This window comes from Hylaeus volcanicus, chromosome 5 (assembly GCF_026283585.1).
Source record: "Hylaeus volcanicus isolate JK05 chromosome 5, UHH_iyHylVolc1.0_haploid, whole genome shotgun sequence".
NCBI lineage: Eukaryota > Metazoa > Arthropoda > Insecta > Hymenoptera > Colletidae > Hylaeus > Hylaeus volcanicus.
Genome location: NC_071980.1, coordinates 22,473,566 through 22,489,513, shown reverse-complemented (window position 1 = coordinate 22,489,513; position 15,948 = coordinate 22,473,566). Strand labels below are relative to the sequence as shown.

At 35.6% G+C, this 15,948-nt stretch overlaps 1 protein-coding gene across 1 annotated transcript; it reads left to right on the top strand.

The window, feature by feature from the left end:
* The first annotated feature begins 619 nt into the window (after window positions 1-619).
* On the top strand, window positions 620-6,823 carry LOC128877499 (uncharacterized). The gene is made up of 7 exons (XM_054124831.1): window positions 620-676; window positions 1,676-2,649; window positions 4,409-4,672; window positions 5,198-5,314; window positions 5,935-6,154; window positions 6,310-6,558; window positions 6,635-6,823. The coding sequence occupies exons 1-7, from the start codon at window positions 638-640 to the stop codon at window positions 6,821-6,823; spliced, it is 2,052 nt and encodes a 683-aa protein (XP_053980806.1). The 5' UTR covers window positions 620-637.
* The last annotated feature ends 9,125 nt before the right edge of the window (window positions 6,824-15,948 follow it).

The window sequence follows — 15,948 nt, the reverse complement described above, 5'->3', positions numbered from 1 at the left end:
TACTAAACTCGCAAATCGACGTAAATAACTCATAAAAATGTAACTTTGTGCGCGTCTGGTGACCCTTATATTCAGTTCAAAACGTCTGTCAATATTTTTCTTATTCACTAACATGCAATTAATCACTGTACCAAAAAGTAGGTATTTCAAAGTAATGTAACTTCACTCTTTTGTTTGTTTGTGTGTTTGTTTGTATGTTTTTGTGATCGTCAGCTTTTATAAAAAAAAAGCATACTTTTATAAAAACGACTTATCTTTATTTCAAAATGACATCAGTAAAATTGTCACCGGCTATCCGACTGATAGCTTCTTCAGGGATTAAATGAAACTCTGATATCGATATTTATTTGACTCTTTAAGGAGATAACTGTAGTGTTGGCGAAACGAGGAGTAATTTATCCAGAGAACAAGGCTTACACCCAGAAGCCTTAGTATCAACCACGAAGGGGTTAAATAATTATTTTCATTTCTAACGTAACCATGATGAACCAGATATTTAGAGTCGACTGCGAAAGGTACAGCTTACTTCGAAGTGGACGAAACCAAAGGTTCACGAATAATGACGGGGAAATGCGTCCGACAAGTGGAAGACGTCAACGAATTGTCAGGCGTAAGACCATCTTCGGACTCGACAGAGATGAACACATGGAATATATCAAATAGCGACGAATTCGTGGTAATATAACAAAATTTGAATCTTATTCGATCACAGGTGAAAAAATGACGACTCCTCGATAAGAATATTCTAGCAGATCTTGTCTTAGACGCGTTATCAGTTGGAAATAATGTCATATGTGGATATCTGTTTTCATATCTGTATTGAAGGGATCATATTTTGTCTTCCTTAAGAGAAATTATCTCTTGGTTATTTACACACTCGAAAACTAATGAATGTTTTAGTTAAATAATTTATGTGGCTTAATTTGCAGAGCTATATATGTAGTAAATTGTGCGAAGTTTACAGTAAATTCTTATTTTTAAATTCCCGGCCATAGAAATTCTACAATAAAGGGTTAATAACAGTCGCTCCGCGGCTAAAGAAGCAAATGTTCATCGTTCAAATCAGAGCATGAGGCAGACAACGCTTGTCATAGTTATGAGTTTTCAAATATAAGCTTCCCAATTAACCCTTTGTACTCGAGAGGTGACTCTCAGTCACCATTAGGTTTCACGCAGCAAATCTATCAACAATAATGTTTCTTTAGGTTTAATTTCTTTGAAGCTCGAAGTGTCGATAAAATGATTGTCGGCGAGGTAAAGGTGACTTTATTCTGAAATCTAGATAGCTTAGAATTCATGGCAATAGAACGCTAAGAAACATCTCGAGTTGCTAGCAGTGATGGGCAAAACTCTAAACTTTGAATAAATCTGAAGTTTGCCAATGTGTTTGTCTCGTTTCTTTCTCTGGAAAATGTTCAAAAAAGGAAACGAGACAAACACATCGGCAAACTTCAGACTTATTCGAAGCCTAGGGTTTTGCTCATCACTGGTTGCTGGTAGATACCAGAAAAAAAGCCTCGAGTGCAAAAGGTTAAACTTCTTAAAGTTTAATTCTGCAGCGATTACAGTAATCATTACTCCTTGCACTATAAATCTGTGATGTATAATGATCTTCTATGTTCATAAATAAAATAAATTGTACGAACCGTTGCAAAGAATCATTTTATACTTTCAGGGTCCTTGTTCCTGCACCTCAGAAATCACTCAGGAAACAACAGACGAGAAAGTTAATATTTATTCATTAGGAATGAACACTATATCGGAACACACGGACGATACGTCTAAAACTGTAAACGAAACAGAAACCCAAAATGAAACGACTGTTACCGAAAGTACTACAGAAAACACAGAGGGAACGGAAAGTTTGGCGGACACTTTGGAAAAACGCAATGCGAAGGCTCCGAGTTATCACGGGAAATTCGACGAATCTTCCGAATACGAGGGGCAGAGCGATTTGGAAGAAACGAAGAAAGAGACGACAAACGTTAGTGAAACTGGACGAAACGAAGTTAGGATGAAAGGTGGTGCGTCCATGAAAGAGGATGCAAGAAGATCGATAGCTCGTAGAGGGACTGAGAAAACTTCCACACTTGCGGAAGAGGATAGTACGAAGTTACTCGATCCACTAGCGGGCTTGGAAGTGTTTGACGTTCACAAAAAATCGAAGAGAAGGCCTAGACGCACTGGACTCGAGACAATTATGAAACGAGAAGTGGAAGAGAAGAAAATTGAAGAGAATAATGCTGAAGAGAAAGTAACTAAGGAGGAAAAGGCTGAGAAGAAGAAAACCAAAGAGAAGGAAGCCGAAGACGAAAAGGGTACGGATAAAAATGCTGAAGAGAAAAGAACCATGGAGAAAAAAGCTGAAAAGAAGGAGACTGAAGAACCTCCGGATGTAGATGACAAAACTAAAAAAAGATCCGTCGATGCGCAAACTGTTGGATCGAAGATGGACAAAGCCACCGATTTACCCGATAAAAGCAAATATACGCAAACAAAATTCCATAAGTACGATGGCAAAATGAAAAGTGAAAACACTGGAAGAGATAGTGTAACTCCAGATGCAAAAGGTTCTGAGAAGGATTTGAAAGAAGAGGTCACCGAAGGAAAGGATAAGTCTTCGAAAAGGAAGAAGCGCGGAGAGAAAAGGTACGAAATGCATTGAATTCCAACTGAAACTACAGATGTACAGGGACAGTAACTAATACAAACTGTACAAATAAATAAGGGAATGTGGAACGTTCTGAAGGACAAATTAGTTTTTTGAAAAAAAAATATAACCGACTTCGAAAGACATTAAAACTGCACTAAAAAGTATGAAACAATTTCTAATTAATTTATATGAATACTCATCAGCTCTAGATATAATTGCTTAAAAGTATGAAATAACTTCTATTTACTTTATATAAAATTATATTAAATAATATTTTCGGATACAGCGCAAAATTAAAAATTTTTAATTCCTGCTTGAGTTAGTTTTTGGTGGGACGGTGTGCGATATTAAATGTTGTTAATGTATACATGAATACTGTCTACGTGGAAACACTGTCTACCATTTAAAAAAATGAAGGTGACCTTGAGAATACTAAAAAACATTTTTTTCACGAACTTTTCTTTATTGCAATCAAAAACTGATCAACATTTTTTTGTCATATTATTACAAGTGCTTGAAAAATCATGAAAAATGTTACGTCATGAAAATATACGTACCCTGTATATGTAGTTGCCTAATCAGGTGCTAATAGTGATTTGGAAAACTTCTCAAGTGCATAATCCGTTTTAATTATTTTTTCAGGGTTGAAAAAGACGAGCGTGTTAAATGTTCGAAACGGAAAAAGTTGAGCTGCTCGGAAAAATCGATTCTATCGGACGACGAAGAAATATATTGTGTAAAAAGGAAAAGAGGAAAGCGTAAAACCAAGTAACATTATTTCCATTAAATACATTTCACAACGATTTTTCAAAAAGAACTATAAAACATGCTGTTACGAAAACAGATTAAGAATTGATTATGATAATTTGTTTGCAATTGTATCTCACATATTACTAATGTAAATTGTAAAAATGATTATTAATGGCGGTTATAAGAATCGATGCACCAATTTATAAGAAATGTTTAAGGCATTTATTTTGATGAAAGAGGATGCTTTTCTAGCCTTTACCTGATTTTCACACAACTCCAAATAAATTTACTTCATTTCACAGATATAAGAAAAGATGCTGCATCAGTTTTATGAGTTAGTATTTTATGTCTGAGAATATTTATACATGATAAAGGCTAAAATAAGAGTACAGGAAAGAAATTTAATCATATTTTACTATTATTTTTACATATTTTTTAAGAATTATTTTCATAAATGTTAGTTTTGAATGAATATTCTAGTGTGATCTCCACAAAAAATACAAAGTCTAAACTTCACTACTGTTATTATAAAAATCACCAAATATCACTTTGAACTTCTTCCATATAAAACTCATCTTTTCTACTGTCTATTTTTTCATTTATTTTTGCATAGCTTTTATATTAACTTTATATTTGAGGAAAACCCGTTATAAATAAAATTAAATAAAGCAGTAAAATATTAAACCAAATATTATCGAAAGTACCATGTATAATATTCATTGTCATGGCAGTGATCTAAACGTATCAACAACAAAATTAAATAACTAGTGGTGATACTACCGATTGTACTGATGAGAGTAATAATTAATTCATGGTCTGCTTTTTTTGTTCAGAAAGAATTTAAAGGGTGCAGATCTTTTGAATTCTTCTCATTATTAACCGATTAAAATTAAAAGTGATTAATTCCAGAGACAACATTTTTAACATTTAGTAATCAAGAGCGTTTTTTAAGCTTTGCTTAAATGACAATGCATCAACTTAAACAGCCATTCTTAATGAATGCAGATTAAAATGCGAAGACGAGAAGTCACCTCGAAGATCGAGGTGGAAACAATCAAGCGAGAAAGATAGATTGGACAAAGCTACTGCAGTCTTGTGTGAAAGATCGACAGACAGAAGAAGGGAAACAGAAAAATGGAATCAGAGCACAGATAAATATTCTCCATATGACCGTCGTACGCAGTATCCTGTACAACAATATTCTGATCAGTTCTCTCGAATGGGTGATGTTTCGTGGAATGATCGATTTGAAGAAAATGATTTTTCATGGTGCGTTGTATGCGAAAAGTGTCAATTTTCATTTGAGATATAAATCAGAGAACTGTACGTTGTAACGGTGGACGGTTTGGTGCGGATCGGAATGAACCGTCATAATTAACAATGGTTAACACGTTCAATACCACGTCAGTCACCGATGACTGACGATATAGTAGAATTCCGATAATTTAGTATGCTCGGGATTTCGGCAGTGTCGGATTATTAAAAAATAACCAGAATGGCAATTTAAAAGACGATTACAGTTTATGTAGTAATTCAATTTCTTAACATTAATAAAGATCATAAACATATAAAATAAAGTATATAGAATAGAGAACTTGCGAATAATATATAAATAATATTCACTATCTGCGACTCTTTCATGCTCATATTTCATCATCGTCCATAATCATATAGCAGTCTTAGCTATATTATTAATAATATACATACAAAGAATAACATTACATCATAGCGTGAATGGAGATGAAATCAAAGTAGGCTTTGCGTTCGATGTGTTAATCAATTATTGTGTTTCAGGACCTGTCGATCCCATCCCTGTAATTATCAACCAGATATTTGCAGCAAATGTGTTTCTGAGCGCCGCGACGATGTTTTCAGACACCTCAGAGATTCTACAGAATCATCGATAAGAAGGTTCGAAATACATAATAGAGGTATCTAATTATTAGACTGCGGATCTTTATGCAAAATAAAATCTTTCCAAACGTCCCTACAAAAATTGAACCTAGATAGGAATTTATTTTATTCTGCAAATATTGTACCATGAACTTTACTTTCAATCTTTTTTGTATTCTTGCATATTGTTTGCATTTTGTAGTTTCTTGCACATTCAAATTTCGTATAAATGCATAAAGATCCGTAGTCTACTAATTATAAACGTTTTCGTAGATTTTCACCCTATTTATCATATAAAGTTTAGTAAATATTTGACCTAAAGGCTGAATAATAATATTTTTAAAGCATGACATTCGCAAATAGTTTCAAATGATTAACGTTAACTCCGTTTGATTTGAATTTTAGTCCGTGAAAAAAGAAGGTAAAAGGAATATTCTTTGCATGTCTCGATTAATTTGAGCTCCACTGATTGTTTTTTTATTAAAAAATTATTGTACTTACGTGAATTTTATGAATACTGTGACATCTATTTATGGTGCATAATGGTTACATATTGACTAATATTGTCGCAATAGTTCGAACGATAGGAACATGTACTGTCAGGATAAACCAAGTAGTACAAATAATTCTGTTCGAAGGTTTGAAATGCCTATGGTAAAGAAATATTTACCTATGTACCAAAGTCCGGAGTTAATTGAAGAACTGAAAAAGCATGATCGAATGAAATTAATTCGCGAAAGGGAAGCCAGGAGTCGCAGACAAGCGAGCTCCCCTCGAACTCCGGTTTCTGTATCGGTTTGTTCAAAAATAGGTTACCAAAAACCCAAACGTATCGTTACGTGCCACCCTCCAGGTTCCGTAAGTAATTAACACCGTAAATGAATATAGTAAAAGTTCTACAAATTAAACAAATTATAGAAATTGTCCAAATTATACAAGTTATACAAAATTGAACAAATTGCACAAATTTTTCTCATCCAAAAATTCATTATGTAAATGTTTGCGTCACGAAGTTGGTTGACGAAGATAATAGACTCCCTTATCAAGAGACGCAAGCTTATAAAAACGTGTTGTGTGAGTTTCGAAAGACCGAGCATCGGAGACGTCCCGAAAATCGCGAAGAAACCGAACCCCTGATAAATTTGTCCAAAAGAGCGGATAAATCCAAAAAAGTGAAGCAATTGTATCCATCTCCAGGTCGAAAGCGTAAAAAATCTGATACCGTAAAGAAATTCGCTAACAAAATAATTACGTCGATCAGGGTAATTTGAAATTCGAATGTAGCATATCGGTTATTGAAATTGGGCGTTTCGAATTATAATTAATGTTTGCGTTTAGCCTGTCACGTGTAAAAAACACAAGTGCAAGAGTCATGCTCAGAATTTAACGTTGGAAGAAATGGATACTTCGCGTTACGATTATTCGTTAGATCCGGAGGTTTTGAGCGATGTATCCCCTTGCAAATGCTCAAAAGAGGCTTCTACTTCTGCTGATGAAACGACAGATAACAACGACTCGACTCAATGAAATGGTAAAAATTCTTAACTTCTTGGACGAATTCTTTGAAAGGAGCAGCTCCATTCAGGAAGCTGAAAATGAGGCATTTATTATTAAGCAGATCTTTGTGAGACATACAGGGTCTTTTATGGTTTATTTGGTGATAACGAATAATTTTTTCAATTAAAGATTGAACGTGCAACACCATGTACATGGCTCTCCACGTACAATTTTATATTGAAGAAAATGATTCGTTATCACTAGACTTATAGAAAATTTGAATGTGCAAGAAACTACAAAATACGAACAATATGCAAGAATATAAAAAAGATTGAAAGTAAAGTTAATGTTATAATATTTGCAAAATAAAATAAATTCCTATTTAGGTTCAATTTTTGTAGACACATTCGCGAAGATTTTATTTTTCATAAAGATCCGCAGTCTAGTTATCACCAAATATCCAATAAAAGACATAGTAAATTTTAAGAGTCGCTTAATACATTATTTTTACAAAATTCGTAAAGAGTTGCCACATTTTCAGCTTCCTGAACCGGACTTCTCCCTTTTAAGTAAAAAGAATGACTTAATTTTGTATTATATTACGTTTCATTCATTTTATGTAGATAACAATTCAGTAAGTAAACAAAAATTGGTAAACTAATAATAATATACACATTAAAAAAATATGCAAACATGTGGATTTACGTCAAATGTTATTAATAAATTATGAATGAAAAGTTCGTACTTTTTAACTTTTCTGAAAATATAAAATTTCTATCATTTCATAATTTTAATTAGGTTCAATGGAAGTCAGTTGATCAAATAGAGATTCCAACATCGCGAACATCAATTGAAGAAACACGGAAAAGTATATTCAGAGTTGCATAATTAAGAATAAAATATAAACTGCTTCTTCTTCAAAGAAATATAAATAGGTAGACATACACAAATAAGAGCAATAAGTATAGTAACACCTTAATAAGATAAATTATGTTAATTTTATTATTAGATATATTTACATGATTTTATTTTTAAATAATTTTCCGATTCCTCGTTCACCTCCTGCGTTTTTCAATTTGTTGTAACTGTGTTGATCGCACGAATTTTCCACTACAAATATGTATTATATTATATATGGACACTATACATTTGAAAATTTCAAACACGAAATTCGATTTTTCTGTATCCTATCAAATGAAAAGAGCTCTTGAATTTTAATTGATTTGAAGAGATCGTAGATTGTTTCAAGTCTTTGCAAATTTGCAATATGCATAACCTCTGGTGTGACAGTGTAAATTAAAAAATATTACCACCGACGTATTCGAAATGAGAGTAAATTAATGTATCGTGATAAAATAAAATAAGCAATTGAAATGTCAAATGAATTCGTTAATTTCTAACACTTCGACATGCTTCTCAAATGGTTAAAATGATAATACAAACATAGAAGTGACACGAACAGTTAAAATTAACCAAGAATGATTTTACAACAATTAATGATGAATGTCTACAATCCAAATTAACGTACCGTATTAAATTGTAAAGTTTAACCTTTAATATTAAATCTGAGGCGATGTCGACGACAACGCAGTACGGAACAAGTAAAGATATTTTAGAAAACACCGTGACGTACTTTTCGAAAGGAAAACGCGTGTATCCGAGGATCGATATAAAATTCAACACAGACAGAAGAAAAAGAAAAAAGTAAAGAGAAAAGCCTTGTAAATTTTCTGATTTCTGTCAAATTAAAATGGGACTCCCAAGTTTGTTCCGCTCGAAGAGATCAAAACCGGCGAACCCTCCTGATCCACCTATCAAATCACCTATCAAATCAACAGATGCGACAAACGATGATTCAATTCCGATACAAAAATCAGAACCGCCTCCAAAACTCAGTACTGCAAATGCAATCCAACCATTGCACGATGCGAAAGTGACCAGCTTTCCTCCTCCTCTCTCAATCGATGCATCCGTGATCACTGACCCTCAAAACCTAACTTCAGCATTGCCTGAAAACGAGAAGAAAGAACGAGAAGAAAGATCTTCTTTCAGCCGCGACAAGGACGACAAAGATAATCTTCAAGCAGACGAGAAAAAGAAGGAGGATGAAGTCAAGAGCGATGCCTGCGACTCGAAAACCTGCACGAAGGAAAAGTGTCTTCCTGAAACTTGTGGAACATCTTTGAAAAAACAAAGCGATTCGGGTGATGTAATGAATCCGGATAAATTGACGGAGATGCTCAACAGTTCGATCAAGGAAGCGGTGCAGATTATCGCGAAGCAATGTAGAATGGTATTTAAGAAGCAAGTATCCAAGATACTTAACCCTTATAGTGCCGAACAACGATATATCATTGTTGGCAACTATTTGTTCTCGTATTGTAGCGTATATCGTTCAATATTATTTATTTATCTTTTAAACGACACGATGGTATAAACCAAAAAATATAATACATAGAATCATCGTTTCAGGTTCTTAAATGACCCTATTAGATAAATGGAATGTTTAATTATTTTAAATTTACATGATGTATATAAAGAATTCAAATCGACCGTTCGGATAATCGAGGCTCTACTATATTTTGTATCTGATTAAAACAATGATTAAAAAAAGTTTCCTCGTTTTTAGAAACAGGAGGAAGAAAATATTCTTGACCAGAAACCCAAACGTGAACTCGATAAATCAGTTTGTTACACCAAACAGGAAGAAATTCCAGTAAAAACTAAACACGAGGGTCGACCGCATGCAGTCCAAGATCATTCTAATCGTACAAAATTCACAAAAATCTCTCAAAAATCGAGTCGACCTCAAGAAAAGTACAATATCGTGCGTTGTTCTCCAAAGAAGTTGCACGACGAAATCGTCAAGTGTAAAAAGGAAAATGTATCCGAGGATTCAAGAAGCAAAAGACATTCAAAAACAGCAAACGTGAAAACTGATAACCGTAGGATGACTGGAAACGTGAACATTTACATCTGCTCTGAAGCTAACGAAAATACTCAAGTAATTTCATTCTTTGAAAGTATAATAAATTTAATAAGATTTAAAACTTACAACGTTGTTAAAACAACAACGATCAATACAAATGTACCTAAATCACGGTTATTATTAAAATAATTTAGTGTTTTGATCTAAGATGGCATTACATCTTACAATTTTAAATTGGGCTTCGATTGGAAACCAAAATAGAGCCGTTTAGAAGCATCTATTTAATTTTTAGTATTAAATAATCGAACTTCACAGTCTTTCGATAAATAGTTGTAGTAAAAATAAAATTAAGTGAAATTAATAAAGCAAAAAGAAACAAAAACGTTTGTATGAGAAAATATATGATAGAAAATTGAAAAATTGAAAATTGAAGCAAAGAAATAAAAGTAGGAATTGGATATATGTAAAAAAATAAAACTTACTTACTGCTGTGTATTATTGCTGTTATCGAAGGATTGAACTCATGACATTTGAACTGAAACACGTTTAGGTGTACGTTCCTAAGAAAATCATAGATCACTGTCGATTAAAGTTAAATACAGATAAATGGAGAAAATAACACGACAACGTTAGTTCAAAGGAAAATTAACATTCAAATCAAATTACTTAATCAGTTGCTCGTTTTAAACTAATTATATAGGATGGAGTACATAACTGAAACCACTTCGATAGCTCAGATATAGCATATAAGCAAATGATGTTAATATAATTTGGAAGAAACATGGTGAATTTTTTCTAATCACTTGCATTTTTCGAAATTTTAGATTTATTCTTAATTTTTTAAATACAAGTAATTTTGTTACTGCAACGCATTACCGCAATGAACTACACAGTACTTATCCAAACTATTTTTTATTAAAGCAATTCTGTTCAGACTGGTTCCAGTTACATCTCCTAACTCCTATAATTCTAGAAAAGCATTGCTATTAATTTTTTATTAAGCTTTTCGAAGAAAATCAAAATCCAGAAATATGTGAACGGGTTTTTATTCTTTGTACACACAACGTTTTGGTTCTCTTTACACAAGCCTCCGTTAGCTACAGGCTAAAATGCAAATGCAATTACATAAAATTAATAATAAGACAAAATATATTACAAATGACACATAAACATATAAACCGAGTAGTTACAACATTGTATTTCAAACACCTGAAAATTAAATCTTCGTAAAAACTAAATACACTGTGTCGTACAGCAATAATTCTCTTTTAAGAAAGCACGTAATATTTTTATTAAATAATATCTTTTGCGTGCAATATTAAATCTGAAGAAAATATCCACTATTCGTACATTACAATAACTTTCTCGAGTAATATCGTAAGAGCATTTTGCACTTTTATTCGCAGCCAACGAGCAAACAGAAGAAATCCCAACCGTGTACGGAATCCAGTTCGGAAACGACGACAGACCGATCGAACATTTCGTCGAGCAAACTCGTTACTTCTATTCGGAACAAACGCAGAAAGTTTAAGGAGGAAAATTCGTTTGATTGCCTCCCGTGTAAAGAAGAGAGCAGCGAAAACAGCAACGCCTGTAGCTTCGTTTCCCAGTCCACCGAGTCGAGCGTCGCAACGAAATTAGAAAGCAGCGACTTCATCGACGTCTGTGCAAACGACACGGAATCGACTTTGACCGAATGCCAATGCAAGGATGCGAACATTAGCAACAGTGACGTGTCGATGAATAAATCAGATCTCTCGTTTGAAAGCACGAAGTTCGTCGTGTGCGACAAAATGGAGAAACCTTGTTCAAGGATCTATTCCTCAAAGGTTTCCTCAATCACCGACAGCGAAGAATGGTCATCGAAATCTGTGTGCAGCAACGATATGGACAGAGTGCGCGCTCAAAATCGCGGGGACGGCTATTATCACGGCAATTATCGTGAAAATGATTCTAGACGAGGTCACGACATTAACGAAGAAGAGAATTTTAGAATGCTCTCCAAAAGAAGTTTCGAGAATGTTTGCAAATGTCGTAGAAAAGATTTGGAGCCAGTGATCGATAGTAACGCGCAGGACAATTATAGAAGCAAAAAGCGATCCCGTAGAATGATGGAGAAAGAGAACTCGAGGCAACGGTGGTCGACTTGTAGTTGCATCGAAGAGGAAGAAGAGAAGGAAGAGGACGCGTTCACCGACGTTAAACCTGCTCGTGAATCCGCGGTGTGTCGGAATCTCGCCGAACAAAGTGAAGAAGAAGCAACTTTTTATCCAGGAATTCAAAAGAGTTCGCAGGAACAACCGATAGAAATTGCTGATTCGAAGGAAGACAAGGTAAAATTGACAGAGGAATCTCCTAAAGATCTTGCAAAACCATCAGAAGACAAAGAAAAAATTGTCCAAGAAGAACAAGCTGCCATCGCCAAAAGTACAATGCCAGCTCCCTATACGTTTCCGAAACTGGTAAGACCCGAGATACGAACGCTTAAATATATTTTAGGCCAACGCGAGAAAGCACCCGCGAAAATCACGAAACAGAAAAGCGTGGTCGATGCACCTGTGAAGAAAACCGAGACGCTAGAAGATACGGACGTGAAAAATGCAAACGACGCACAGACTCCGGCGAAAACGGAGCCAGCTTACTTGAAAAAGTTCAATCTCCGCGAGCAACATAAATTTATGAAATCGTTTGATACCAAGAAGAGCATACACACGCTTCCTGGAGAGCAAAGTAATCAGACGCCTCTCGTGGGAACGGAGAAAAAGAGTTTGGAAGATAAAGAGGGTGAGAAGGATACAGAAACGAAGACAACGTTTCCGAACAAGTTGAAAAATTCGTTCCTGTTTAGAACGTTGAAGAAAATCACTGAAAAAAACAAAAAGGAGCGTCCAGAAAATCAATCGAAGCAATCCGCCGAGAAGGATAAGACTACTGGAGAGAATTCTGATGCAACTGATAAAAAGATCGAGGATCCCGGAGCAAAAATTAGCGAGGAATTACCAGCAAAGTCCAAAAGAGGAAAGAAGAAATCGCAAAAAGGAAAAGAGAAGTCTGGCCCTTTGAAGTCAGACGAGCAGAGATTGGATTATGAAAAGGATCAAATCGAACCTGTTGTTGCAGAGAAAACGCCTTCAGTCGAAGGAAATAAGAAACCAAGTGCAAGTGACGGAAGACCAAAAACTCTCAATCCTACAAATAATAAAGATACGGCTGCTGTAGTCGTTGAAGAGAAACAAAACAAGTCCAAATCGTCAGCTGAAATCCCTGACAAGGAAGCCGTTGAGGTAACGGACCGAGCAAAGGTGCAAGAATTTTCAAAGAAATCTGAATTTCAAGACGTTACGAAAGAGCTCGAGTCACAAGTATCTCGAAAGGAGTCCGACGTTAAGCGAAAATCTATCGATCAAGGAAAGCTGGAGCTCGAACCGCGAAAATTTATAGACCATCATAAAGAACTACGCAAAGAAACGGTCGCTGAAATGCGCCCAGATTCTGAAAAAGAAACAGTAACCGTATGCATGAACTGCATTCAACGAAAAATGTCGTCGAAAAAGCCAAGACAGCCTCGCGTAGCTTCGCAATATACGGAACATTGCGAGTCAGAACCTCGCACGGTATGTACGAACTCGAAATTGCCAAATTGTTTAGGTGTCGGTGATAGTTTTAACGTCGACAAGGATAAACTCGAGGATAGCAGATGCAACTGCTGTTACTTACCGACGACGCAATGTAGCAACACACTGGCGGAATATCCAAAAAGTTGCTTGAAGAAGGACAAGCAATTCCGGCGAATCGGTTCTAGGGAAAACAGTTGCTCGATTTTCCATCGCGATAACAGAAGCTGGGAGGACTGTAACTGTAGAAGAGTACTCGTTTGCGACAACTGCTGCAGGCCTAGAAACGAATGCAGGTAAATGGTATCTGTAAAACCGTGTTGAAATTTAGCAGAATATAATGAGACTAATATTGGACGTTATGATTACTAACAAGGAAATATTGGTGAGTGATACGCTCCGATTTTGATGAAACTTGGTATACTTGTTTGTGGGACATTCCAATAAAGTGCATCATTGGTTCGTGCCACTTTTGGGTTTCAAGGAAGAAACTACCCCTTTTGTCCGAGCCACCCCACCCCTGTTACTTTTGTGCGTATAACTCGGAAATCTTAAAAAATATGAAAAAAAATGTTCAAGTATACATTGCACTGTTTTTAGAGGCCTATGAATCAGTATCAACAAATTTTTAAAGAAAAATTGCCCTCCTCCCCCAAAAATTTTTGAAAATTTTGATTTATTTCTGGATCAGTAAAAGCATTCTCTCTTTATTCTGAGTCCAACGGTGTGTATGAGTTCTTAATGGCAAAACTGGTGGTGTCCGTACGATCTGCCGTACGACTTGTACGACCTGTCGTACGACAGATCGTACCGTGCATAAGGCGTTTCAGAGCCGCGACATTCCTGTCGTCCTAGGAATCAGTTACCTTTGCCAATAAAGCAATAGCTGTTATTTAGGTTTACGACCTCACAAGATCTCTACCAGCGACTATACCTTCTTCTATGACTCTCAAGTAGGGGCTGAGTCGTCTTACCTGAGAACCTGTCGAGGTTCGGATGGTCCGCTAAATTCTATAATGAGCAATACGCAACATAGAGGCACCGTTTAATGAATTACTCTCCATGATGCACATCATTGCCAAGACCAACTGAAATCAAATTTTCATAATCACATTATTTCACTTATGAGATTTCGATAAAGGAATTTCATCTGAAAAATTGTTTCAAGTTATTTTTCGCAAAGACCATATATAAAAGTAAAATGAATTCTGTTATGGGAATAGAAATATTTATTTTTAGTAAAAATCTAGAAAAATTGAGGATAATAGTAACAAATGGTATCTACTTACAGTAAAAATATAATTTTAGTCCTGTGACAATTTTGCAGTCATCCTTGTAATATAATGGCTCCAGCATCGCTATTTCATTTGAACAATCTAAATCAAAATTATTTTGTTATTATGAAACATATGCATATAACAAATTCCACTAAACAGATCCTCTACTGAATGAATTGTTTCCAAAAAGGAAAATTGTTGAATGTTAGCAATAATTTTCACGCGTCTACGACGACTTCCCGCTTAATGAATTTTTCAACTTCATTTTTCAACTTCGTCAGTTGCAGACTGACGATAACATGCGTGAATTGTTGCAAGCCGAAAAACGAATGCAACTGCAAATCTATTTGCAATACGAAGAACGTCTGCAGATGTATGAAGTCGATGTTCTGTCTGTATTGCGATCGTCCTCGCGAAAAATGCGTGTGCAGAGCACCGTTACAAAAATGTTCGTGCTGCGAACTGTCCGTAGACCTGTGTATGTGCGAGGATCGTAAAACCTATGGCGATGGAAGACCGGTCCTAACCGACCCTGAGAACGAGCGCACCATGTACGTAACCGCCTGGAAACCCAGGGAAGAGGTGAGACGCTACTTTTCCAGAAATCTTGAAGATCATCGGGCCGATTCGATCAATGAATGCCGCTGCCGCGAGAAACTGAAATCACGCAACTCCGACGACCTTCCTTATCAGCGGCTGAGCGTCTTTTCGGACGTGATGGACGAGCTGCAGCAGAAGATCAGCGAATCGACTTGCTGCACGCAGTGTAGAAAGGTTCCCTGTTGTTGCAGTGCCAAGGTTGAGAAGGACGACGGAAGGGAAGAGAGAAAGATGAAATACTGTGTCAGGTAAAACGTGATTTCCCTTGGGAGCGCATTCCTTACACGTTTCCGACAATTTTCATTTTCTTCTCTCACTTTTTGCTTTCTTGGCCGTTGAATGTGACATAAGGGCAGTCTTTCTGTCGGTCGAAATTTCACGATCTCCTTGGTATTTTGCACTCCTCTGTTTTGAGGTGCTCGAAACCAAAAATAAACAAATTTTGTATGGGATAATTCAATTGTAACGTTGTTTCGTCGTAGTGTACAGTGTGTCCCGTTTAACTATTGCGTCTTAAATAGCTTGTGTACAATTTTCATTTGTCCACTCTTCAGAAAAACGTTATGCTATATAGACCGTTCTCAGTGATTTCTTAAAAAATGTGTCTCTCCACATTTTGTTCACTAGTGTTTTTTGTTTGTCCAACCGATATTTTCGTTTGTCCACATCTCAGAAAATAGATACACTTCAATTAAGGAGAAATTGCAGCGACGCGCTCAGTTGCGTACAGATTTT

Excerpts from the sequence above, each read along its gene's own strand:
- LOC128877499 (XM_054124831.1), top strand. The coding sequence starts at position 638 with ATGAACACATGGAATATATCAAATAGCGACGAATTCGTG. Across the intron at positions 4,673-5,197 it reads GAAGAAAATGATTTTTCATG|GACCTGTCGATCCCATCCCT; the intron begins GTGCGTTGTATG and ends ATTGTGTTTCAG. Across the intron at positions 5,315-5,934 it reads ACAGAATCATCGATAAGAAG|GTTTGAAATGCCTATGGTAA; the intron begins GTTCGAAATACA and ends TTCTGTTCGAAG.